Source organism: Lytechinus pictus, chromosome 5 (assembly GCF_037042905.1).
Source record: "Lytechinus pictus isolate F3 Inbred chromosome 5, Lp3.0, whole genome shotgun sequence".
NCBI lineage: Eukaryota > Metazoa > Echinodermata > Echinoidea > Temnopleuroida > Toxopneustidae > Lytechinus > Lytechinus pictus.
The window spans coordinates 24,695,213-24,722,203 of NC_087249.1; the positions used below are offsets into that span (position 1 = coordinate 24,695,213).

Below are 26,991 nucleotides of genomic sequence, written 5' to 3' on the forward strand. Positions count from 1 at the left end.
GTTGATATAACCATTATGTAGACAAAGACAACTTTCACAGCACATTTACAGAGATGCTGATGAGATACACACTATTTGACCAAATTTGTTATTTCCAGAATTTTTTTTTTTTCCAACTCATGTCGGATTCACAAATGCTGCCCTTGGATTATTCATAGGACAACATCTTGTACAAAAAAAAAAAAAAAAAAACATGAAAAATAAAAAGTGCAGCAATTTTGACGATTTTTGAGGCAACCTGTGATTAGTTTTGTTCTCTTTCATTTCACTGAGGAAAGAATGATGTACTTAATTAGTTACATGAGTGAAGTGACCAAGCAGTTTGTTTATTGATATGTATTGATGACATGTTATATATGTTCAGTAGAGTTAGTTTTTAATTGTTATGTTTTAGAAAAGAGTTAGTATTGTTTGGGTAGCCAATCTAAAGCCTTTGAACAAACATACACAAAACAAACAACAAAAGAAAGTAATAAATCGGATATATCTTTAATAGAATTTTTGGTGGTCGCCCGGATGATTTCCCAATCACATCATAGATGTTTCGGAATCGACTGGAATAACACAGGAGTTTGATATAAAATGAAAGCATAATCCGTTCAAGTATGGGACTGTCGCAGATATACAAGACGAATGGAAGGATCAAAGAACTGTGATGAACTTTTATAAACTGTGACTTCCTGAAGTGATTTGGATTTGGATGGACTCCGTTTAGAAGAAGGACTCTGTTTAAACAATGGACTAATTAAAAATGTATATTAAGGGTTAATTTGCAAATCAATGTCTTTTGTAAACAAAGGGGGATGTTATGGAATAGCGCCATCTGTGGCGAGATACCGGAGAGTGTAACAAGATGGAATCCAGTAAATGGCTGAACCCAAATGTATTATTAGTTTGAAGCCTCCGTTATTTAGGTTGATACTGTAGTGAAGTTGATAGTAGGAGTAGAAGAGACGACAAGGCAAAACAGGATGGAGGGAAGAAGGTGGACAGCCAGCCACCGTTAATAAAATATAATTTCCCCCCTGAAACAATAACAGAATACCTGAAAACAAATGCAAGAAATATGGACCCTATGGTCTGCACTCAGAAGTCATTTAAACTCTAGTTACTATGGATAGCCAAGTGTGATGGGTATATCTAACAGTAAACGTTCAATTTGTCAGCTCATTTGACACTCAAATCATCCATAACTGACTTAATAGGTCTCTTCATCATTAAAACGTGAGGAAAATGCCATGTAAAGATCACAGGGAATAATTTTGCTTTACAAATTTGAATGGTATTTTTGGTCATAAGAGAAAAGCTCTCAACTAAGTAATGTACAGTGCTATGTAAAAATATGCTATACAAAAGATTTTATGCACAGCAGTCTTTCAAAAATGTGGAGCAAATTGCGATGCGATACCAGGATAATTATTCCCTGAAACATATAATGTAAGTGCAATTTTGAAACAATTGGCTGCCCATAATTTAAATACAGTTAGACCATGACCCAAGTTTAACTGGACTTCAGAAAACAAGCCTATGAAGAATGACTTTCAATGATTACCCATAAGCCTGAATCATTTGCTACACTACACAGAGAGCTCATTTTGAAAAGTTTCTCTATTTTGATAAATATCGGGTATTCAGGGAGGGATACATCTTGACTTAACTCAAGTTTGAGAAATGATACAACACACTTTCCAACAGATGCCTGAATGAAATATGTTGTCAACAAATATATGCATTTTCTCTAAAGTAGAACAGATTTGTAATCCAGGGCCCCATCTTACAAAGAGTAACGATTTATCCAATCAATCGTAACTCTATGGAAATCCATCAGTGTCATAATTTTTTCTACAGGAAATTTGCAAAATGTCCTTTGTAAACAAAGGAGAACACACCAAATTGTCAAGAAATTAATTCATTTATGGATATACAATCATATATTGATTTTTTTTTTTGTACAATCATTCGTTTTATATGTTGACTTTGCTGGCTTTCCATAGTTGTGATTGATCAAATCAATCGCAACTCTTTGTAAGACGGGCCCCTATTCTTAATATATGAAGGAGGGGTTTAAAGAGAATTAGTTTCTACAGTCTGAAAATTCCCTGATTTAAATTTAAAAACTATTCAGGAACTTCTTCTTTTGAAGTTCATATGCTTCCAACTTTTGATCAGTTACATTCATATGTACAAAATAAATATAATTATATTTATACCAATATCCAATTAATAAAAGTTACATGTACATTTGAAATCATATATTTCACATATAGTATGTACAAAGAAAATTAAACAGCTGATCATGCATTTATAAATCATAATTATGTCAGCATGTAATCTTCATAAAATTTATCTACATACTCTATAATTGATGGTATACTATTGCACTATTGAAACGGGTATATACTAAGTAAAGTCAATAACTAGAAGAATTCATCTTAATATTTACAATTTACATTAAATTATAAATACAATCTTTCTGTATGTGTATCTTGATCATAATGGATGGAAATGTCATGGAATGTCACTGAAAAGTGTTTTGGCAGGATTTTAACTGAAAAACTATATATATCATCTAGTTGATACATAAACTTTATTAGGTGATGTTACTTATGTTGGTATTTTAAAATATTTTTGCCCATTATACTCTCAGAGGTCAAATCAGAGTTTTTTAAAAAAGCAAAAAAATTTGATAAAAATAAAATCCTACTTTATATATATTTAAATATATCACTCAATAGCATCCAAATTATGTTTCAAAACACTACATGGAAATATCTTAACACTCCAGTAATCCGATTCTTGTCCACACAAGACTTTCACCACTCCTTGGGGAGCATTCCAGCAAGAGTTTCTAGACATTAAAATTTTGCTTCAACATTCTATTGGATATCCACTGAAAACCTGGGTGGAGAATGGTAAAGTGTAGATTGATGTCTTGCTAAAGGAACTGGTATTGCGGTGGGATGCAAACAAACGACCCTCTGGTAACAAGGCGAGAGTCAGTAATTAGCAACTAACCAGTCTAGTCTTGCCTATAGGTTTCAACATAGCGCACTACCTTCCAATGAGTATCACACACAGGAAAATGGATCCTTCATTACATTGATTGCCTGGTTCTGCTACAGCACTGAGTAAATCTTTTTCCTTCTGCTTCTGTTATCAAAAGGTACGATTAACTAGACTTTTCTCAAAACAGCAAGTACACAAGAAGTGTGTCTAGTCCCAGACCGGATTGAAGCCTGAACCAGATGGAGGCATGAAGGGTGTGTCCTGGGTGATAGCTCGGTTACTCCTTGGTATGGCACCCTCGCCCTCCACCAGGTCAGTGTAGATCCCAGGATCACTGTCCACTCCCGTCAGTGCCATGTTTCGCATGTTGGGCATTTCAGCAAATGGTAGATAGTCTTGACCTGTAAATGAACATATAATTCAATTCAATGTTAATTGTCAGGTGATTGTGTATTCAGGGTTACATCATTTAGAGATTACAGGATTGGTCAGTTGATGTTTTGCAGGACCACAGAGAAATCTAAGTCATTATACAGAATAGCAATAACTTTATATCTTTACCTATGGACACGATAATGGGGACGTGGCATGCGCCTGTAATCCACGCTACATGGGGAAGTTAGAAATTGATGCAGAGGTTCAAGGTTCGAGCACTGGTCACGTCTTCCGGATGGTGATGTTAAAGGTCGGTCCCAGGCATAAATAATCATATCTGATTGATACACGTCTGAAAAATCTCAATTACACACCCATAAAGGGCACTTCCACACAGACTTGGTTTCTTTGTCCATGTCAACCTTGATCTTCATTAGGCTCAATTCAATGTTTTATTCAATTCCAATAAAAATTAATAAAAAGTATTGTTGAATACAGTAATAACAAATACAATGTACAATAATAAAGCAAGAGAATGTAAGGAACATGTAAAACAAGGGAATAAACAGATACAAATGACAATGCTAATGTGATATAATTGACACTCGTATGAACGCTTAATAACATGTCAATTTTAGAACAAAATGTTCATTTTTTTTATCATTTCTTACCACAAGGAATGTTTTTCTTCATTCGTTCTGTCTCGGTCTCAAACACTGTTTCATGATCCTCCCAATGGCGATCGCAAGCAGCACACAGGAAGTTAGAATGGAAAGCTCCACAGCCACAACCTGTTTAAAAACATGGAGAACAGCGAAAACTGACATTTTATATCATCAAAGCATAATCAACCATCCAGCAATTTCCCTAAATCCCACCTGTATGCCAACACAAGAGCCTACCTATAACATCTATGATCTTTGCACACACAAAATTGGAATCGATTGTGCCCAATTTCAATCAGCTAAACATGATTGAATTACATATTGACTCTTAATGATATGAACAAGTTCATCAAAATCTAACAGTAAGATTAAGACCTCAATATAAGCAATGAATATATGGATCAATGATTCAGCTCACACAAAGCACTTATACTAGGCAAAACAGAAATTAGAGTCAGTATGGTTAAGCCTTCTTTTGTTGGGTTGGGTTTTATCAAATACTCAATCAAAAACCTTCTTCAGAAGTTGTACTTAAAGGCTGTGGGGAGACTGTTCACTTACCCCCAACCTTACACCTTCTTAATCCAGTCACATCATGTTGCTCATGTGTGTGTTTACACTTGCACTTTGCCCTCCATGTTGTGGGGTCAAAGTTCCTTCTGCGCTGAAACCAGAACTCTCCAATATCTTCTGGACGGCCAGGTATGAATGCAAAGGCTTTACAATGGCACCCCCCTTGCTTGCAGGGGACACGGACACTACGTCCTGAAAGATATTTAAAATATGAGAATTGTTAAGAACCTACTTACAACATTTGAATAAGTAATATTATTAGCCGAAGTAATATTGTCAAATTTGATTATCAATTTAAACATGTTTCTATCAAGAGTGTACATTGTGTTTACTTATTTTCTACATCAAATTTGTCTGCACTTCATACCTAATTTTGAAAAGCCACTTTTTAAACCTAATTCTGCAAAGGCACTTTTAATTTTAAATGTATCCTATTATCATTATTTTCAAGCAGATATAATGATTGCTGTCTCATAAATGTTAGAATTACGATAAACGGAGGTATTTCAAGAATTTCATTGGAAAATATCTGGAAAAAAAAAGTTAACAAGGAATTAAGGTTACATTTAAACCCTTTCCAATGAATGTTTCAGGAAGTGTTTAAAAAGCTATGAATCAATATCAATCTGGGTTCCATTTCAAAAAGCATTCCATCATAAATGCAAAAATTGATAAATTGGTTACTAGCCAATCAAACTTGATAATTCAGTAGCTTTTCATAGTCATTGCATCTTATAACATTTTTTTGTGAAATGGGGCTCTCATTGAAAACATGGAAAACAATAATTTATGCAAAGCCTTTCTGACATAATTCCCATCATCCAATCAAATGCAGTGATTTCAGTAGCTTTCAAAAGTTTATGAAACAGGGTCAATAATGGTCATCTTACCATTGTACGAAGCATGTTCTTGCAGGAGATGACCACAGAAGCATCTTGATAAACGACCAACTCGGATGCAATCCCAGGTAAATTCTGGGCAGCGCCAACCAATGTACACACCTACGTAATTAACCATGTCAAGCAAAAAAAAATTGCATGAAATTCTGATAAATGTATAGGATTGGTTCATTTTATATGATTTTTTTCTGACCAAGAAGTATGCACATAGGTTATTGACTTGTATCTGGCAAGGGAGTGGAGAACTGTGTATTACAATTGGAGAAATGATAAGGGATATGAGGGAGTGATTATATTCTGTAAAATAAGGAAAACTTTAACTCTTTTGGGATGCTCGAAGTGAAAAAGAATTAAATGAAAATCCATATTTTATTATTCGAAATAGATATCTGAAAATAAAACTATTCTGAAAATTTGTTTTGCCCAAATGATCATGGGCCCAGTAGCCACTGTGCAGCGCCAGATCGACAAGACTCTATCCCTTAAATGTTGAATGCCAAACAGGGTAGAAGCAACTCCCATCTTTTTACGTCTTTTGGTCTGACGCGACCAGGGTTTGAACTCCCGACCTTCCGGTTGTGAGACGGATGCTCTACCTACTGAGCCAACACACCAACACAATTACACGACTCAACTTACCATATATTCCAAAACTATTATCAATGGCACTCAAGGAATCAGTTTATAAAATAATACATTATATCATTAATAATATTGCTAACATTTCATCATGTGATTAATACAGGTATTTATCAGCACACAAGATAAGAAATTTTTTTTTATCAAATTGAGAATGATCAGTATAACATGGGGGACCCTATTCAAAGTGATGTGTGAATCACCTTGGACTATACTACTATAATCAAATAGGCCAGTTAAAAAATGTTATGATAATAATAATAATACCTGCATCATTTATATATTGCATAATGGGCTACTTGTATGTGCTTTACAATAGAGAAAAAAAATACAATAATTATAAAGAAATAGGCCTATATATGCCTACATGTATATATTACAGTACATTATAACAAATTTAAAATTGATCAATTATGATGAATAATAGATTGGGGGTTTGTCCTGAGGGGGTGTTAATAAACCTCATATACCTGATTTAATGGCTTCAGTAGCAGCTACTGTCTCAGGATCAAAAAGTTTCTTGACTCTGGGACCAAACTCCTCTCTATTCATCGCTCGTGCTACATCAATCAGCTCAGCTTTCTGTGCAGGAATGATTGGACGTAGTGTGTATCCTGGATCATGACAAGTATATTAAAATAGGAAAGAAATTGGTTAAACCACAAGCACTAAAGATTTGTATGATTTTATCATTGCAAGTCTGATCACTTATCTAGGTGTAAACCGAATAATATAGCTCAAAATACATAGTAAACCAGGGGAGGGTTGAATCAAACCCCCTTGAAATCTCGGCTTCCGATTGCGCAAACACCACATTGGCATAATAGTTTGGGATGTAATCTACAAGGCTGTATGGTTAATTTTCCCTCCAAATTATATATTTTTAAAAATGTATTAATCATATTACTTTGTGCGTAATTCGTACTTTTTGCTCTAATTCACTACAAAAAGCATCTAGAATGCAAATGAAAAAAGAACCTTTTTGAGGCATAATTATGCTAAAATCAATAAATTTCAGCTGATGAAAGTAAAAATGATCATATCTTTATGAATCAGATGAGAAAACTCAATTTACATTGACTTCGTACACAAAATCATGTTTTGAAGCAATTTTAGGTCTGACATGCACTTACGTAATGTTGTGTAATTTTTCAACTGCATACCCGAGCATTGTAAATTTGGTCTAAAAAATATGCGCAAGCCTTTAAAGTAAAAAGTCAGCGAGCCACGCGGTCAAAAAAATTTGTGCAGCGGAATGGTCGCAGATAATGTGGAGGGTTGGGGGTTGATTCCAGCCCCCCCCCCCCCGGTAGGGTTAACATTGTTCAATATCTCATAGGTAAAGAGAGCGAAGGACTTTCTGATACACTAACCTTTAGGGAAATACATGACATCCTTCTTTACAATAGGAAGAGCTTCTTTGGCTGCCTTGAGAGAAGCCAGAGTTCCTGCAGACTTTGGCACCAAGGCCTTCGTCTCTGTCTTCTGTCTTGGTGCGACCTGCTTTGATGAGGATCTCTTCTTGGTGGAAGGAGACACCGGTGGCAGTCTAGCCTTGTTACTCTTCCCTTCTAAACCACTAGGACCCCTTTCAAGCTGACAAGAAGATGGCGATGGTGATCCTCTGTCAAGACTAAGTGGCGTTACTCTGCCATAAATCTGAGGTGAATGTGATCTGCTGAGAGGTGTTTGGGCACCGGTACGCATTTCCAACGATATCCTGGGAGACAAATCTTTGTTACCATGGTAACGAGGCGAGGAACCTTGCCTTGGGCTCCTGTTTGGTGATGGGGGTGCCTTTGACCCTACTCCTGATTTCGATGGAGCTCTTCCCGATGACATCTTCAAAAGTCGTCAATTCATGAGCTACAATGACAACAAAATGAAAACATGATTATAGTAGGATACAATTATTATCACTTGATATTGGTTCTTTAGTAGCGCTTTAAAATATCCCAAAGTTGGATGGCATATCCATATTTCGTCAAAAATACTTTGAAAAAATAATTGGGGGAGTTTGAATACCAATATCCAATCTTCTTGAGTTTAAGTCACATTTTGCTGAATACCAAACTCTGAGAGGGCTCAGTCAAAAATTCAAATCAGAAAACAGACAATCTTTTTTCAATTCAGTAGAGTTCGAAATAATATGAGAGAGAAATGACTTTACCCAGTTACAATTACAATATTTAAAATTTTATGGCAGCTGGACAACAAATATTTTACCATTGTCTTGCTTGGATAATTGGGAGTCAGACAGGTAGCACATGCATTCCCAAAGACAGTTTGGACTTTGGCCCAAAGAACAAATTGTCCAATATCATTTATTCTCAAGTATCCAGACAACATGATTCAGTGAAACACATCCCACATATGTCTTACTTTAGATTTGCCAGCCCCCCCCCCCCCTTCCCCACAATCCTATTATATTCCCACTCATCCAAGGTTATGGATCTAACCTGAACTGTGTTAGGATTCCATGTGTGGTGAAATAAGTTTGGCAATGTTTGGCTTATTTTCTCTTGTTCTTGGGGATGAATGCTTGATTATTTTTTTTACACAGTCAGTTTCTCTTACAGATAATTATATACATGTAACTTGGCTCTAAAGTTAATTGAATCTTTTATTTCTAAATTAAAATATAAAAAGAGAGATTGTTTGGTGACTATTCAGATAAACTTAACTTTCCATCAATAGAGAGTCCACACAAAAATATGCTCAAAATCAACAAAGTTTTTTAGCGCTCTGGTGAATAAAAAAAGATCACCAAGTAAATCTAGAGGAACTATGAACAAATTCATAAAGTTGTATCATAGAACTGAGCATTTTTGGTTTCATAAGTGACATCTTAAAATTGTTAATGTATTTTGCATAGATTAGCATGTAGATTCACTGCAGACAGGGTGGTTGCAGTGAACGAGTGCCTATTCCTAATCCTAACGTTTGTCGTTAGATTAAAGGGAGAGTTCACCCTGAAGAAAAGTTTGCTGTAAAAATAGCAGATAAAATAATAGAAAAAATTGGTGAAGGTTTGAGGAAAATCCATTAAATATATAAAAAGTTATTAGAATTTTAAATTTCGGATCTGTGACATCATAAACGAGCAGCTCCCCCATACATTACGTAATATAAAATGCATAAATTTCAATTTTTTTATCGGTTCGTGATGACCTATTTTTGTTTTCTTTGTAGTAACTGATGTGAAATGATTTGTCTGTAGATATACTGAAGGTACAGTAATAACCATTATCAATTTTCTGGAAAAATGACATTTCATTGATTTATTACCATACAATATGTAGGAGAGCTGCTTGCATATGACGTTACAAATCAAATAACTAAAATTCTAATTACTTTTTTTATTCTTTGATGGATTTTAGGCAGGGTAAAGTTCCCGATTCTTGAAAACGGGCCATCATGGTGCCAATTCCAAAAGTTAACCTCCAAGTATTGACAAACTTAGACCTATATCTCTGACAGATCACTTTGCTAAGGTTATAGAAAGTTTTATAGCAAAATGGATGTATCAAGATATCTCCAAACAGTATGGTGGTGTGACCTTAATTTGCACGTTACCTGATTTTGCGCACAGTCAAATATCTCTATATCTAATTAATATCTTGAACAAGTGGAACGCCTCTGGCAGTCTTGCCTGCATTACGCAATTTGATATAGCAGCAGTGCTAACTTTGAAAACTACTGTAAAATAATCATTCACAAAAACACCATTCATATAATGACATAATACCACATTCATTGACCATAAATGACATTTGAACGGTGACTTAAGACTTGTCAACTACACCCATGTCCACATTTCATTCACTCTATCCATAAATTTTCAAAGTTATGATGGCAATTCAACAATTACCCCAACATGGCCTAAGTTTATTGACCTTAACTGACCTTTGACCTTGGTATTGTGACCTGAAACTCACAGGGGATGTTCAGTGATACTTGATTACTCTTATATCCCAAGTTTTATGAACTAGATCCATAAACTTTCAGAGTTAGGATGGTAATTCAACAAATACCCCCAACACGGCCAAAGTTCATTGACCTTTAATGACCTTAGACCATGGTCATGTGACCTGAAACTCGTACAGGATGTTCAGTTATACTTGATTACTCTTATGTCCAAGTTTTATGAACTAGATGATAGATCCATAAACTTTCAGAGTTAGGATGGTAATTTAACAAATACCCCCAACACGGCCAAAGTTCATTGACCTTAAATGACCATTGACCATGGTCATGTGCATGGGTGTCGATCAGTATTCTTGGTTGGGGGGGATGATGACACAAAAGTTCTTGTGGATGGGGACCTTTCAACATTACCCCCACTAAAATCACAAGTTAGGACATTTGGGAGTGATTGATATGCATGGTGTTCTTGGAAATTCCTTCATTGTTGTAGTGTACTGTACTTATATAATTTTTTTTTAAATTCAATTTGTGTTACAAGTAAGCCTATTCTAAACTCATACGAAAGAAAAAATGACAAAAATTATCTGGAACATGTACATAGTGATCTGTTGATTGAGCATGATGTATACACAGGGGCATCGATCCATTTTTCAGATTGGGAGGGGGGGCAAAATCATGAATCAACGTTCCAAAGACGCTCGATCATATAAAACGAACAAACTCACCCACACACCCCTACAGCCCCACACATAGGCCTATATTTTATATATATATATATATGAATCATGAGAAAGAGACACATATCTCAACCTCACCAACAATGCGAGCGCAAAGCGCGAGCTGAAAATTTTTAGTATGACATGAAAACAGGAAAAATGTACCTGTTTAGGTTTGCTTGTAGTAACTCATGAGGAGCATAGATACATGTATCTCACTAGAGAGCGAGCTAAAATTTCTTTATATCTGACGTGAAAGCTTGATATTCTAAGCACTCTTGGTACCAATGATTAAGATGGGTATCTAGAAGAACAATAGATGCGAGCGCAAAGCGTCAGCTGAAAATTTTAATATTTCGATCTGGACAAAAAGACAATTTAATGGACGCTTTTAATAAAGAACAAGATATATATCCAACAAAAGATTATTGCAAATCGAAGCGGGAGTTCTTTTGAGGTATAGAACTGAAAACGGGACATTCTATTCACCTATTTAATCATGAAAAGTATGGGGTTTTGGTACAGAAATGATGCGAGCGCGAAGCGCGAGCTGAAAATTTTTATATTCCGATCTAAAAAGCAGACATTTTGAGCACGATTTTAGATCAAAATCGAGTTGGTATCTTAATCTCGCTTGCTGGTTTCAGTGTAGCATTACAATCTTATTTTATTTTTAGTTGCACATGTGGAATTATTGGGAGGGGGGCAAAACGATATGTTCCCCCCAAATATTTTCATTGGTGGGGCTATTACTCTAATAGCTATATGGTCATTCCTTAGACGATTTATCTTGCCACCCTTTTACTCCCGTTTGTTTTTCCACCCTTTTGAATTAATTGATTTATTAAAATTAATTCATTCACCACTGGTGGGATGGAACACCCTATCAACAAAAGTTGTTTTTCGTTGGGGTCCTTTTATGTCATGTGTTAAAAAATATCATATACATAAACATTTCATTCTTTTTCATCTTGAACTTCCACCCATCTGTTTAATAGTCCTGAAAAATAATGTTTTCATTTAATAACAATATACACAAATTGCGAGGGAAACAAACTGATTGATGGCATACTATAATCATCACTATAATCATCATGATCAAACTTTTCGTTTTTTCATCATCATTATTATAATTTTCTACCCTAAATTATTGGGGGGGATGATAATACAGGCCATCCCCCCCACTTGAAATATTGGGGGGGATATATCCCCCCCCCATCCCCCCCGTGATCGACACCCATGGTCATGTGACCTGAAACTCGCATAGGATATTCAGTGGTACTTGATTAACCTAAAGTTTCATGAACTAGATCCATAAATTTTCAAAGTTATGATGGTAATTCAACAAATACCCCAAACTTGACCAAAGTTCATTGACCCTAAATGACCTTTGACCTTGGTCATGTGACCTGAAACTCAAGCAGGATGTACACTAATACTTGATTAATCTTATGTCCAAGTTTCATGAACTAGGTCTAGGTCCATATACTTTAATTCTAAGTTAGGCCTATGTCATTTCAAAAACTTACCGGAAAGCACTCTAGGCGACACCCCAATACTTACCCGTGCTAATAAACTGGGACTCCACTCACGCGCGTTTGGGCCTCCCTAGCTTAGAACTAAGCACTAATATCACCTTAAAAACTAAATCTACAAGGTATGTATAATCTATTTACAAATTTAATAATGTTTAATCGGTACTCACCGGTTCTTTTGTTGCATTTTCAGACCATTTCTCACAATTCTTCGTAAATATTTGCGGCAAATTTTGTCGCCATAGACAGCTTAGCGTCCATCTTTATTGATAAATGGAGCGCCCTTTACGATAGTTGTTAATGCCGCGGAGAAATCGTTAGGCATTTTGGCCTGTGTTCAAGGCGTTCTTTCTGTTTTATTTTTTATATTGAAGATTGTGCATTTGTTGAATAGCGCCGTCTACGTCAGGTATGAGATCGAGTGTATAAATACACTCTTCCAAAATAATTATGATTCCGACCTGGCGCTGTTTAACTTCAATCTCTTTCACCTAAATTAGCGATGAATGCTAGCATTATAAAATATATATTATTAACGTCTGACGAAAAGAATAACCAACCGATCAGCTGACGAGAACGCGAATCACGTGATCTTCATATCAGCTTCGATCGCGAGTCAGAAGAGAAGAGCAGCTGCCCAGAAAATCAGGAAAAAGCCGTGAAAATGTAAGTTCCCCTTCATTTCTTTCATTTTTTGTTGTTGCTAACGATGCATTTACACTATAAAATTATAATTTAAATAAGAGAAAGGAATTATAGCTTGTACTTGTGATATAATGTTTAAATATCCTGTTCTCAGAGATTTCTAACCAAAAATACTACTGATGTCGCCTATGAGGTCCATACATGTAATGTTGGACCTCATTGGTACTAGGAGTGCCGGAAAGAGCCCCGGTGCGTAGCGAGAAGGAGTTTCGGCAAATATTACTTCAGCAATGAAGCGATGTTTGCCGACTACTTCGAAATCCAGGGTCAAACACGGTCCCTTGTACGAGGTTAGTATATATACTAACCTCGTATTATACTGTGGTGAAATATATAAGTATGTATAACAAACATGTGGCTTGCCATACTCTAGGGCGCACGCACGTTCCATGGTATGTACGCCCGTGGCGTACGACAACGCACGATCATCGCCCTGGCGCGGGCGAGTTTACACGAGAACTGGATTTGGATTGCAAGCGGAACGGACTACTAGTACCTACCAATCCCCCGGTTCCAAGTTCTCTGCTGGGTTTACAGCAAGTTTATATCGTAAGTATTAAGCAGTACCACTCGGATACTTTTACAACACTGACGCTGCGAGCAATCTCGAAGCTGCGTGGGTGAGTTTTTGTATATATTTTGTCTATTTTTGTTAGTTGCAGACGGCAACTTACAGCCGTATTGTCGAACTTCGCGTGTCTTTCTCATAGACACAGTTGAAGTCAGACGATCGTAGTCAGACGTTTATTTTTGTTCTAAATTAATTTTGTAGGTTTATTTAGGTAATTGAATCGTAAATTTCCGTAGAATATTAGTTATTTAATCATTTTTAGGGATCAGTTATCATTTTACAATTTGGCGGGAAGCTGCAGAACCAACGCCGTACGGGCCATTCATATACAAAATAGTTCTTTTGTGCCCGTACCTGGGAATTTTAATCCCCGCCTTTTGGCGCTAAAGTTAATTGGTTTTACCGTTTTTGATTGCTTTTCTCTACATTAAAGTCAATTCCTATAATAATTCGTTAAATATATGCTTTACTTCTTGATTTTCTATACTTAACGTGTTGGAATTTTCTTTTTCTTTACCGAGTTTACATAAGATATTTAGTCAAGATTTTGGATGTAGTATTTCGGCTACTCAGTAGACCTATTCGTATTTTTTGTTTGCCGACGAGGGGTTCACTGGAATTTGAGCCGGAGTTCGGTGAGTGATTTATAATTTATAGGAATAGTGTTTCCACTTATATATTTTAGGCTCTACATATCAAATTATTGTTTCTTTGTTGCTTATTTTTTGCTTGAATTTACTGATTTGGCCACCTGATAGGGTTTGGCAAATCTTTCAATTTTTTTTTCAAAGTACATTTTCTGGCAAGTAGCCTGTTTATTTCCTAAATTACAAAACATATTATGAATACATAATTATACTCTGAATTTATATATGTTGTTTTGGGGTTTATATTATTGGTGGAAACATTATTCGATTTAACTTTGGTTGATTGGTGTGAGCGATTGCGTTGTAAATTACATACGGATAAATTGTCTTCAGTATTATTCTAGACTGCCTGAAATTGCTGCTGAAATTTAATATTTTCTGTTAGCTACATCTATTCACCAAAAGAGAAGCAGATCAATTACTTTGAAATTCTTTTGCCCTTGTATATTTTCCTCGAACTTATGAAAAATACATAAGGAGGAGAGGGCAAAGATTCAGCTTTTTGAATTAAGATCTGTTTTATACTCATTATTTTCTGATTCTTGTTTTTCTCACATCAATATTCGAGATTCCAAATTCGTATAGTAATTCTCAGGCAGATTGTTTATAGATATGGTCATTATTCATCCATTGATCGGGTGATTGTTTATGGTGTGACACAAGCCAGTTGATTGGAGTGTTTGACCTGTTGCGTGTTTTCACGGAGCCAGAAAAAATAAATAAATATACATTGATAAAAAAAAAAAAAAAAATCGACTCTGTGGATTTATTTTGAAGCGTGTCATTGTTGATTGTTGTCTGAAGTGACAGTCGTGGGCTTGTGTATCATTTTTCTTGAAGCTGTTGTGTTTCTAGACATCGCGGTCTTCAACGGCTTGGATAGTGATCATCCAGCAGTGATCGTCGCCTTTATTCACTGTACATTTTCGTTATTTCCGATATATGTTATTTCATTTAAATACCGCATTTACAAGCCGTTATAGATAGACCCGCATCATTATTTTATACTTCGGATCTTATTCCCAATCGTAATTTTGATTTCAATTAGACCTATCGTAATTTATCATTGATTACGACCGAATATACACACATGAAATATATTAAAAGAGTGAGGTCGCATTTGATAACGCAAAAACCCGGATGCAATTATTATGTTTTCTATTACAATTATACCGGATAGTTGGCAGTAATATATTGCGTCTTTCAGCAAGTGAAATTGATTTGAATATTGGATGCACTTGCCCTTCTATAACTGCCGAGGGCGGTGTTATATAAAACCGTTATTTCAATCCGTAATTTTTATTCAATTATTTACAAGCAAATTCGATAGACATTCATGCTGATTTCAAAATTAATAGTTTGCGGCCCGTGGTTTTTTCTTTAACACACCCAAATCATTAATTAAATATTCGTGTTACCTATTGGATCGTGTGGACGCTAGTGCTCTACACGAATGTAGTCAAACATTGAGATCTGAATTAATAAATTTAAATAAATTACTGGAATAAATTCAGTGAGGATTATTCTAAAACACTGGAATTAATCCGGTGAGTTTTCAAGCACTGAAATAAATTCAGTGAATTTATTGGTATACATAAACACTGGAATAAATTCAGGAGTATTATTTCTTAACACTGGAAATAATCCGGTGAGTTTCAAGCACTGAAATGAATTCAGTGATTACTTTAAATTAAGCACTGGAATAAGTCTAGTGGGCTGCACACTGGAATAAGTTCAGTGAGTATACAAACGCTGAATAAGTTCAGTGAGCATACAAACGCTGAATAAGTTCAGTGAGTATACAAACGCGGAATAAGTTCAGTGAGTATACAAACGCTGAATAAGTTCAGTGAGTATACAAACGCTGAATAAGTTCAGTGAGTATACTAACGCTGAATAAATTCAGTGACAATACCCATAGAACATATTGACACACGGAGGAGTGTAATAATTGCACAAACAGCTATTTTATAGTAATTACCCTTGATTGGTGTAAAAAAAAAAATTAAAAAAATATCATGGAAAAGATTCAAATAAATTTTTGTGACGTGGCCGATCTCATGCGAGTTCCAGGGATAGGGTCTACCTTGGCCCAACGTATTTTGTCATTCCGGGAGGGGTTAGATATCACACCTGAACTCCTCCATAGCATCCCTGGCATTAAAAACGTGGCGGAGATTTCAAAATACTTCGACTTTTCTCCATTTACTCGTGAGAGATCACAAGAACGATCCGAAGATGGGGCTACGGGAGCTATTGAACCTGAACCCAGGGGCGCAATGGCAGCCCCCATCACTCCAGACCCATACCCATATGAGAGGTACCCACCCCCAGTGGACGGGTCCTCTCAGATGGCCACTTCAAAGCAGAATCATGATGGCGATCCCAGACCTAATGAATCGGCCACATCAAAGAATGATTGCAACTCAAAATCTTATTGCTCGCCCCAGAAAATAGGGGCAGAAGGGCAGCAAAAAATGGGAGATCACGCTCCCTCTCGCAACCGGCTGGATATTTTATTGAATAGGGATCACCATCGGGAGCCATCCCCTATTAGGGCGAGATATGATGGCCCTAGTCAACATTCAGAGAGAAATAATCATGAAGAGATACAAGGTCTAGCTCACTCTAAGCCGGGAGACAAATACCATGTATGGTAATTTGCCATCGCGGGCTGGGAGAGGGCGATATTGCGACCCGCCGCAACACTTTGTGGATCATAGGGGGGTACCGTCACCAAGCCGGGCGCGTGGCAATTACCATCAAGCCCTCCCGCACCATAACGTAGGTGATCAGCATTATCATGATTATCGGATCCCAACTCTGGGGCCATTAGGTGGTCATCGGCGAGTAGAAATTAGATCTCCGCCGCCAGAGTACCTAGAGAGACAAGGGCATGGTGGTACTTCATCTGGGCGAGATTCTTCACGCACGGTGGCGTTCGCATCACCGCCCCCAGTTATAAGAACTTCACCGATATCGAGACAAAATCAATACTCGGCTGTACCCTCATCTTCATTTAGAGGTGAAGGGTCAGCTTATAGACCAGTTCCCCTCCCAAGAACAATTTCGTTTGATGGAACTGGCAGTTATAAAGCCTTCATTGCCAAATTCCAGCTATTTGCAGAGGAAAGTCGGTGGAACATAAGGCAGTGTAAGAACAATCTTTGTTACACACTGGAAGGAGAGGCCAGTAAATTTTTGGCCTCAATCCTTGAGCGAGATCCCAATGTTCCTTATAGGGATTTAGTGAAGAAACTAGAGAAGCGTTTTGCCATGAGGGAATTGCCTGAGGTGTCACAGATGAAATTCACTTATGCACGTCAGGCCCCTGAGGAACCAGTTGAGCAGTGGGCTGACAGATTGCTGTCATTGGCATACCAGGCATTCCCTGAATTACCAGAAAAACATGTACAGAGTCAGGCGGTCATGCGTTTTTGCCAGGGCTCCTCTGATAAAGAGGCGGGACAGCACGCTCTCTACTCACGACCAAACACCTTGGAAGAGGCAGTAGATCTTTTCAAGTGGTTTCAGCACACACATCGGGCAATCTATGGTAAGCCCCGAAAGGAAATTAAGCAGGTATCTTTTCAAGGACAGAGCTACCATAGACCTACAAACCATACAGTGAGTGTGCCCCCAGAACAAGGGAGTGGGCCACTCGAGAAACGTGTTTTGGTGCTGGAAAAGAAAATGGATCATGTGATCAGCCAGCTGGACTTGTTGCAGGCCAGGGTGCAAGAGTTGTCATCAGTATCCAATAAAATGGATTCCATGCAAGCCTCCATTCAGAATTTGACAGAGATTGTCTTGAAGATGCGGGCATCTCCAGCAAGATCTAGGGCATCCCCTGCACGGATGAAACCTTCACCCCTTCGGAATGAGGGATGTTACAGATGCGGGAAGCCCGGGCATTATGCAAGAGACTGTCATGAAAAGAACCAGGAGAAATCGGTGTCCTTTGTTTGCAATGATGAGGGAAACGATTGGGGATCGGGAGAAGAGGAGGGCCTACCCCGATCCGACCAGTAGAGGATTGCCCCCCTACTTCGCCCTCCCCAGTGGGAGACCCCATCCCTACCTTGGGTGAGAAGGGCCAGATAGACATCGGAGTTGGCACCGGCATAGGTCAACTAAAAGGGCAACAGTGGCAGTCAACAACATCAACTCAGGATGCCTCAGAGGAGTTGAAAGAGGTGAGCCCTACTCGAAATGCCTCGGCTGGGCCTCCTCAATCTTCAGAGTGCCCTTGGATTGTGCCGCCATGGCCCCCACCCGATCAAGAAATACGTAGTCAAAGGATAGATGACATAGATGATGTGGCATGCGTGGAAGACCCCATTCCTATCACGGGAGAAAAGGACCAGATGAACATTGGAGTTGGCATCAGCATAGGTCAACTGAAAGGGCAACAGGGGCAACCAGTAACATCAACTCAGGATGCCTCAGAGGAGTTGAAAGAGGGGAGCCCTACTCGAAATGCCTCGGCTGGGCCTCCTCAATCTTCAGAGTGCCCTTGGATTGTGCCGCCCTGGCCCCCACCCGATCAAGATATACGTAATCAAAGGATAGATGACGCAGACGATGTTGCATGTGTGGAAGACTCCGTTCCTATCTCGGGTGAGAAGGGCCAGAGAGACATTGAAGCTGGCATCAAAATCAGACAATTGAAAGGGCCACAGGGGCAACCAAGAACATCAACTCAGGATGCTTCAGAGGAGTTGAATAAGGTGAGCCCTACTCAGAACACCTCGGCTGGGCCTCCTCAACCTTCAGAGTGCCCTTGGCTCAAGCCTCCATGGCCCCCACCTGATCAAGAAATATGCTCTCAAAGGATAGAAGACACAGATGATGTTGTGGTATGTCGAGTCAGATCGTCATCATTATTCAGGATTGACATGATGGTTGAAACCAACCCAATTCGTGCAGTGGTTGACACAGCCGCTGAGGTCACAATCCTGTCGGACAAAGCATACCAGAGGCTTCACCCGGTTCCGCCCCTCATCAAGGAAGTGACTCTGAATGCAGCTGGGAGGAATATGAAAATGAAAGGCATGGTAGTGGGACCTGTGAAAATAACCTTGGGGTCTCAGGAATTACTAGAACAGGTATACGTCGCCTCAATTGAAGACGACATGCTGCTTGGTGCTGATCTTCTCCGAAAACATCAGGCATGCATCGATATTCCAGGCTCTATCCTTTCTTTTCCGGGTGAAGTTATACCCATGACCTTTGGCGAAGGAAACGCAGTAGCACAAGTGGTGGTTGCGGAATCGGTTTCTATCCCCCCGCAATCTGTTAAGAGGGTCGTATGCAAACTAAAGACTGTTGTACCCTCAAAACATTTCCTGGTGGAGCCGGATAAAGATTTGATGGGGTTAGTACCTAGATCTCTTCACAAGCCAGGAGATGACATAGAAATTTACTTGTTGAACCCAACGGACAATCACCTACGTTGGAAGCGGGATAAGGTAGTCGGTCAAGCACATGAAGTCTCCGTTATCCAACCCTCCACATGTGATACTTCGGATAATATACAGGTCCATCAAGTGAATCTAGGAGATACCGTAATCCCTTCTCATTTGCAGGATTTATGGGAACGGTCATGCACACACCTGGTTCCAAAAGAACAAATGGTGCTAAGAGACCTGCTGCTTGAATTCGAGGGCGTATTCGCCAAAGATGAGTTTGATTTGGGCAACTTCACAGAAATTACCCATTCAATCGATACAGGGAGTGCTGCCCCGGTCAAACAAAAGATGCGGCGCACGCCCCTGAACTTCATACAAGAAGAGCGAGCACACCTTAACAAAATGCTAGCAGCTGGAGTAATCCAACCATCACTGTCGGCATGGGCCTCTGCCCCTGTGCTGGTACGAAAGCGAGATGGTGGCGTCCGATGGTGTATCGACTATCGTAAATTGAACAAACTTACAAAGAAGGACGTCTACCCTCTGCCCTGTATCGAAGAATGTCTGGACACTCTTTCTGAGAATTCTTGGTTTTCGAAATTGGATGCCAACTCAGCCTATTGGCAGATAAACCTCAATAAAGAAGACCGAGAGAAAACGGCATTCATCACAAGACATGGGCTGTTCGAGTTCGTGCGCATGGGTTTTGGCCTATGTAATGCCCCAGCAACCTTTTCTAGAGCAATGAACCTCGTCCTGAGAGGGCTGAACTGGGATACCGCTCTAGCTTTTCTTGATGATGTGGTGGTGCTCGGAAACTCATTCTCCAATCATGTCACTAATCTCTGACAGGTCTTGGAACGATTCAGGGACTTTAAGCTCAAGCTAAAGCCCAAGAAGTGTTCATTATTCCAGCGCCGTGTAGAATTCCTAGGAAGGGAGGTGGATGGTAAAGGCCTCTATCTGAAAGAAGAGCATGTCAAGGCTGTAGAGGACTGGCCTCATCCTACATGTACCAGGGAGGTGGAACAATTCCTCGGTCTTGTTAATTATCATCGAGCCTTCCTCAAGGACTATGCTGAAGTCGTAGGGCCATTATATGGCCTCACCGGCAAACATGAATTCCACTGGACGGCAGACCATCAGGCCGCCTTTGATCAGGTTAAAGAGTTGATGACCACTGCCCCTGTCCTCGCTCTACCCAATTCTGTAGACCCTTTCATCCTAGACACTGACGCTTCAGGCACTGCTATCGGCGCAGAACTGAGTCAGATCCAGGAAGGAAAAGAGAGAGTTATTGCATATGGTAGTTTCTCTTTGTCCCCGGAGCAACGCCGATACTGTGTCACAAGAAAGGAACTTCTGGCTGTAGTGAGGTTTACACGCCAGTACAGGCATTATTTATTGGGTAGACGATTCACGATTCGCACGGATCATGGAAGCCTGACATGGTTGATGAATTTTAAAGAACCTAATGGACAATTAGCACGCTGGCTAGAGGAACTAGGTCAGTACGACATGACGATCGAGCATAGGCCTGGAAGAAAGCATCAGAATGCAGATGCATTGTCTCGATTGCCCCATACGGACTACTTATGTGAAGCGTATCGTTTGGGCATAGACCCAGAAGACCTGCCGTGTGGCGGATGCTCCTACTGCAGAAAGGCCCACAAGAATTGGTCCTTCTTTGCAGAAGTCGTAGATAATGTAGTTCCACTGGCACAAAAAAACTTCTCTGAAGTCACCATTGATCAGGAGAGTGAAGAGGACTTCTTTGTCTCTCATATGGATATCGACCGACACGAAGATCCCCCTTGCCTTGTTGTTAATGGGGTGACAGCTGACGACCCCGCCCCCGCCACTACGGTCGATTTCGACTCAACTGAGTTCATCTGCAAAGAGCAAGAAGCAGACCCCCAATTGTCGATCTTGCGTGGGTGGTTAGTCAATAAGGAGGAACCGGATGAGGGCACAATTTTCCTTTTGGGGCCCGCTGAAAAGTTCCTGTGGATCAACAGGGAAGTGTTTTCCTTGAAAGATGGAGTCATTGGGAAGGAAGACAATGACAAGACATTACTAGTGATACCTCTATCGTTGCAGCAGGAAGCGATCAGGCTCAACCATGACCTGCCTTCTGCAGCGCACTCCGGTATAGCCCGGACGAAGAGTAAGCTGAAGTCCAAGTACTTCTGGTATGGCATGTCACGTGACATCCAGGAGTATATCCACAGGTGTACTACATGTAACCGCAGCAAAAAAGGAGTGCGGCACGGAAAACACCCTTTGGTCAATTACCATGCCGGCGCCCCTATGGAACGAGTCCACCTCGATTTCATAGGCCCGCTGCCAAAGACCACCAAGGGTAATGAGTACATTCTTATGATGGTGGACCAGTTTACAAAATGGGTTGAATGTGTTCCCCTGCCCTCACAGACGGCTGAGGTTACTGCTCAGGCCGCGGTCAATGAATTTTTCTGTCGATTTGGGTTCCCCTTCCAGATATTCACTGACCAGGGCAGAAACTTTGAAAGTAAGCTATTTGTCAATATGTGCAAATTGTTACACATCCACAAGGCAAGAACAACTCCATATCGGCCATCGGCCAATGGACAGGTTGAGAGGTTCAACCGCACCTTGTTGGATGCAGTACGTTGTTATATTGACAAATCCCAACACCAGTGGGATCAACATCTTGCCCTAATCGCAGGGGCCATTCGATCCACTGTAAATAGGAGTACAGGATTCACGCCCAATCAGCTTATGTTGGGTCGCGAGACCAATCAGCCTGCAGAGCTCGTCTTTCCCCTTCCTTCATCTGTGCCTGACATGTCTTTGGACGATTACTCTGCCAAACTTGCAGAAAATATTCGTCGAGCACACGATACCGCTCGTGCAACACTTCGCTCCACACAGAGACGGATGAAGAAAGACTATGATGTAAGGGTAAATCTACATCAATTCCAGGAGGGAGATCGGGTCTACCTCTTAGATTCTGGAACCCCCAGGGGAAAGTGCAAGAAGCTGCTTTCCCCTTGGAAGGGTCCAGCAAGGATCTACAAGAGATGTACCCCCTATCTGTACCGAGTCATATACCGAAACAAGGTGCTGACTCTTAACCACGACCGACTGAAATTATGTACAGATAGGAGCGAGGTCCCCACATCTAACTTTGGGAGAGACGTATACTGTTACTGCAGGAAGCCTGATGATGGTTCGCTCATGATCCAATGCGATGGGTGTGATGAATGGTTTCATGGTAACTGCGTCCGTGTGACGGAAGCAGATAGCCTGCACATCGATAAATATTTTTGCCCTTTCTGTAGGCAGAAGTAGACAAGTCTGTCAAGATAAGAGGGCAAAATGTGTTTTCTTCTGTCATTTCACAGGAAACCATGGCACAAACCAATGTTCCAATTGAGACGGAGGAACTGATTCTATTGGCCAGCTCAGGGGAGGAGATGGAGGAACAGGAAGGCCCCCATCAGGAGGAGGAAGCCCCCCATCAGGAGGAGGAAGCCCCCCACCAAGCCTCCCAGGCGGATAGTTCGTACACTGCCTCCCAAAAAAGAACCCGGAGGAGGCGCGAGAGAAGGCAGAGAAAGGCGGTGAAAATGAGTGCTATGGCCACCCGTACAATAGAGGGTAGAGGCCTAGGCAACATTACTGTGCCCCCCCAAAATAGGGCTGTAGGAAGAGGCAGGGGTAGGGGCCTAGGTAACATTGTTGTGCCCCCCCAAAATAGGGCCGTAGGAAGAGGCAGGGGTAGGGGCCTAGGTAACATTGTTGTGCCCCCCCAAAATAGGGCCGTAGGACTAGGCAGGGGTAAGGGCCTGGAAAAGTATCTGACTGCTGGTACAAAAGCCAACACTGTGCCCCTTACCCCTTGCCTAGCATATGATACTCACTTTCACCCTGACCGCATCCAGTCAAAAAGAGAGGAGTTAGGGGAGCCCGGGAAGCAGCCTGAGCAACCCGTTGACTTGGTGGGAGGGGTATTAAATTACTGTGACCCAGAGAATTACACATCTCCCGACTTCGTCAACGAGTTGGTCAGGCTGCAGGAGGGAAGAAACACTTGGAAAATTGCCATGGGTATACACCCAAAGCAGGCAAGCACGTTCACCGAAAGGCATTGGCAGGCCCTTCTTCGACACCTCGACAACCCACGGGTTATTGGATTAAGTGAGGTCGGTTTCGAATTCACCATGTCCCCAGAAGAGTGGCCCAATCAGGAGCGCCTTTTCAACGCCCTCCTTGATGTGGGCACTCGGGGTAGGGTGCTTATTCTCCATCTACGAGGTGTCGAGGACGGGACCAGTGTTCATGTCATTAGCCGTCGCTTGATAAGAAAAAAATGCCCCAAAGGCCAGAGAATTCACCTACACTCATTTAATGGAACTGTGGCTCAGATGAGAGCCTGGACTACCGAGTTCCCGAACTGTTTTTTGGGACTATCTGGACTTACAAGGTGGTTTTCTGACCACCAGAGGACTATGGTGAGGGAGATTCCCGAAGGCAGGCTATTGCTCGAAACGGATGCCCCATACCTTCCTCCTCGCCCAGGAATGCGGTTCAACGAACCAAAATTCTTGGGCGATGTCGGAAGGTTGGTGGCTGGCCTTCGGGATATCCCTCTGGCGCGGCTAATGGCAGTAACCACTGCCAATGCCCAGAGGCTGTACTGCAGTTAAGTACGTACCAAGGGCCTTAAACCACACTACTATGATTTATGGGAAAGCCACCCTGTCTTGATTTTAATTGATTTATGGGAAAGCCACCCTTAGTGTTTATTTATTTCTGGGAAAGCCAACCAGCCTTAATTTCAATCAATTAGTGGGAAAGCCACCCAGTATTTATGTTAATTGATTAATGGGAAAGCCACCCCAAGTTAATTTTAATTGATTAATGGGAAAGCCACCCAGAATTAATTTCAAATTGATTAAGAATGGAAAAGCAAACCAGACTTAATTTCGATTAATGGAAAAACAACCCTTTTATGCAAATTGTGGGAAAATCACCCATGGTAATTTGCATGACATTTACAACAGAGCAAAAAAGGTTTTCTCTTATAAAAAAAAGATAAAATAATAATAATAATAATCAATTTAAGGCCCAGAGTGTCAGCATCGAATTCATACTTCTTTAACGTGGCTGACCACTCATCATCATAATTATTTGTCTTTCTACATCTGTGTCTTCAAAGTTATTACGCTCCATATATCTTTCTTTTTTTGGCCTTAAACGGCAGGGCTTTACTGGTACGACCTGGAGCCCTTTCATGTATATGGGGGGACTAGGTCTATTTTAGACTGAGAAGTCTGCCCGACGTACGGGGCCGGATTGTCCAGATTATACACATCAAATTGGAAGGTCACTTTATGGTCAACTCGTGAATGCCCCCGTACAAATTCTTAATGGGAGTTGGGTAATGACAAGAGACGAAACATATTAATATAGATATATGTACTGTTGAAATTAAACTTACCAAAGCCGCCCTATTGTTAGTAATGCCATGTGTGTCTCTTACTATTTCAGACTCCTCACCGTGGGCATGAAGTTGTTCTCAACAGATTGGCCCTCGCACCTCCCAGCTGTATCCCTAGCTATGAATACATTTATACTAATATTATTTCACGTAAAAATTAAGAGAGATTTATAGGGATAAATCTTGTCGGTCGGGAGGTGTGTGGTGAAATATATAAGTATGTATAACAAACATGTGGCTTGCCATACTCTAGGGCGCACGCACGTTCCATGGTATGTACGCCCGTGGCGTACGACAACGCACGATCATCGCCCTGGCGCGGGCGAGTTTACACGAGAACTGGATTTGGATTGCAAGCGGAACGGACTACTAGTACCTACCAATCCCCCGGTTCCAAGTTCTCTGCTGGGTTTACAGCAAGTTTATATCGTAAGTATTAAGCAGTACCACTCGGATACTTTCACAACAATACTATTAGTGTGAGTGGGGGGTTACTATTACTCGGGGTTACCCATCATCATAAAAGATCTAACTTTAATACATGAATGCATACACATGGGGCCACACAAAAGTAGTCTACAGTCAACACGATGGGCTCCCATTACAATTAAATTAATCAAATTCCCTTAATAATGCATATTAACAAGTACTGAATTGGCAGAATACTGTGTTTACCAATTCATTCAACATTAATACTACTCACATGATCTCATAAGTCCAAACCGGTAAAATATCAAGCATTTTCGTGGGTTTCTAGGTACGCCATCGTGTCGTATTCGTAACTAACCGTGTCGACTGTGCATGTGCTGTTTATTTTTTCTATCAGAGATATACCGGTATATAGATCGAGATAGATATAAGACAAAACTTCGATTCTTGATGACGCGACGAGCGCCATCATTCGACAGCGGATGCACTTGAATTTCTCTTTCAGACTGACTTTCACCCATATTATGCTTTCACCTCAGTTTACACTTTATAAAGTTATAAAGTCAAAAAGGGGCCTAAGCTTTCGATCCTAGCAGAATCTTCGTCGGAGGCAAAATGACTTTATAAAGTTAGCTAAAACTAAGTCCCCCGAAGTCCCCCCTTAAACAAACATCAATAATTTCCGAACCAATGCGAGTTTTTAATATATTTTTACATGAGCGTGTAGGTAATTTTATAAGCTACCCTCCACTAGCGTACCTACGGGGGGGGGGGGGGCAGAGGGGGCAGACTGCCCCCCCCTGACAAGTCACAACCCATGCAAGGGACATATCCCTGCCCCCCTGACGAGTCTTGAAGACCTTTTATTTATTTTTTTTTTGCTTGTCAATTTTTTTGGCGGACGAATTTGCCCCCCCCCCCTGTGGAAGATCCTAGGTACGCCATTGCTACCCTCTGAGTAAATGTTATGGACGTATTTTACGTCATGCTTCAGTGAGCACCGTCCTCACAAGCCAAATATCATGACTTTGATTCCATTTTATTGGAACTAATTCCACATTCTCATAAAAAATAGTCAGAAGGCTTGTAAAAGGTACTTTCTAAAAGACAATACAACTTTTTTGGCTAATTAAATTTCACGGTTGAATAAACACAGGTCCAAATTTGCTCTAATTTGATTTTTTACACATTTTTATCAATAAAAATTATAGAATATGATGACAGTTATTTTTGGGAAGAGTATCTTCAACAATATTCATCGTTTCACGGTTCAATGAACATTTATTGAAAACACAAAATGCGATTTTCAAATATCATAGGCAAGTATTGTTTCATTTTGGTAAATGAAAATGATCTTTTCTCAACTTTTTCTTTTTCGTTATGTTCATGACCAATTAACATGCTTCAA

General features: G+C 40.1%; 2 protein-coding genes across 4 annotated transcripts; one reads left to right on the forward strand and one right to left on the reverse strand.

Annotated features, from left to right (window-relative positions):
• Positions 1-470: 470 nt before the first annotated feature.
• Positions 471-26,040, reverse strand: LOC129261636 (protein FAM221B-like). Of its 3 annotated transcripts, none has more exons than XM_064100076.1 (7): positions 25,858-26,040; positions 7,531-8,023; positions 6,628-6,771; positions 5,510-5,620; positions 4,608-4,811; positions 4,053-4,172; positions 471-3,407 (listed from the first exon to the last, which is right to left on the reverse strand). In XM_064100076.1, the coding sequence occupies exons 2-7, from the start codon at positions 7,997-7,999 to the stop codon at positions 3,214-3,216; spliced, it is 1,242 nt and encodes a 413-aa protein (XP_063956146.1). In that variant the 5' UTR covers positions 8,000-8,023; positions 25,858-26,040; the 3' UTR covers positions 471-3,213. The 3 variants fall into 3 exon arrangements, with proteins under 3 accessions (XP_063956146.1, XP_063956147.1, XP_063956148.1); XM_064100077.1 differs by lacking the exon at positions 25,858-26,040 and adding an exon at positions 8,384-8,440; XM_064100078.1 differs by lacking the exon at positions 25,858-26,040 and having other exon boundaries at positions 7,531-8,044.
• LOC135154162 (3'-5' ssDNA/RNA exonuclease TatD-like) lies at positions 23,062-24,360 on the forward strand. Its single transcript, XM_064099454.1, has 2 exons — positions 23,062-23,212; positions 23,561-24,360. The coding sequence occupies exons 1-2, from the start codon at positions 23,062-23,064 to the stop codon at positions 24,358-24,360; spliced, it is 951 nt and encodes a 316-aa protein (XP_063955524.1).
• Positions 26,041-26,991: the final 951 nt, after the last annotated feature.

Bases quoted from the DNA above. Each gene is read 5' to 3' on its own strand.
- LOC135154162 (XM_064099454.1), top strand. From the start codon at position 23,062: ATGGCACAAACCAATGTTCCAATTGAGACGGAGGAACTGATTCTATTG. The intron at 23,213-23,560 runs GTTCGTACACTG...CCCCTTGCCTAG, and splicing joins CCAAGCCTCCCAGGCGGATA to CATATGATACTCACTTTCAC.
- LOC129261636 (XM_064100076.1), bottom strand. From the start codon at position 7,999: ATGTCATCGGGAAGAGCTCCATCGAAATCAGGAGTAGGGTCAAAGGCA. The intron at 4,812-5,509 runs GTAAGATGACCA...AATATCTTTCAG, and splicing joins AGAACATGCTTCGTACAATG to GACGTAGTGTCCGTGTCCCC. The intron at 4,173-4,607 runs GTAAGTGAACAG...GTTTTTAAACAG, and splicing joins AAGAAGGTGTAAGGTTGGGG to GTTGTGGCTGTGGAGCTTTC.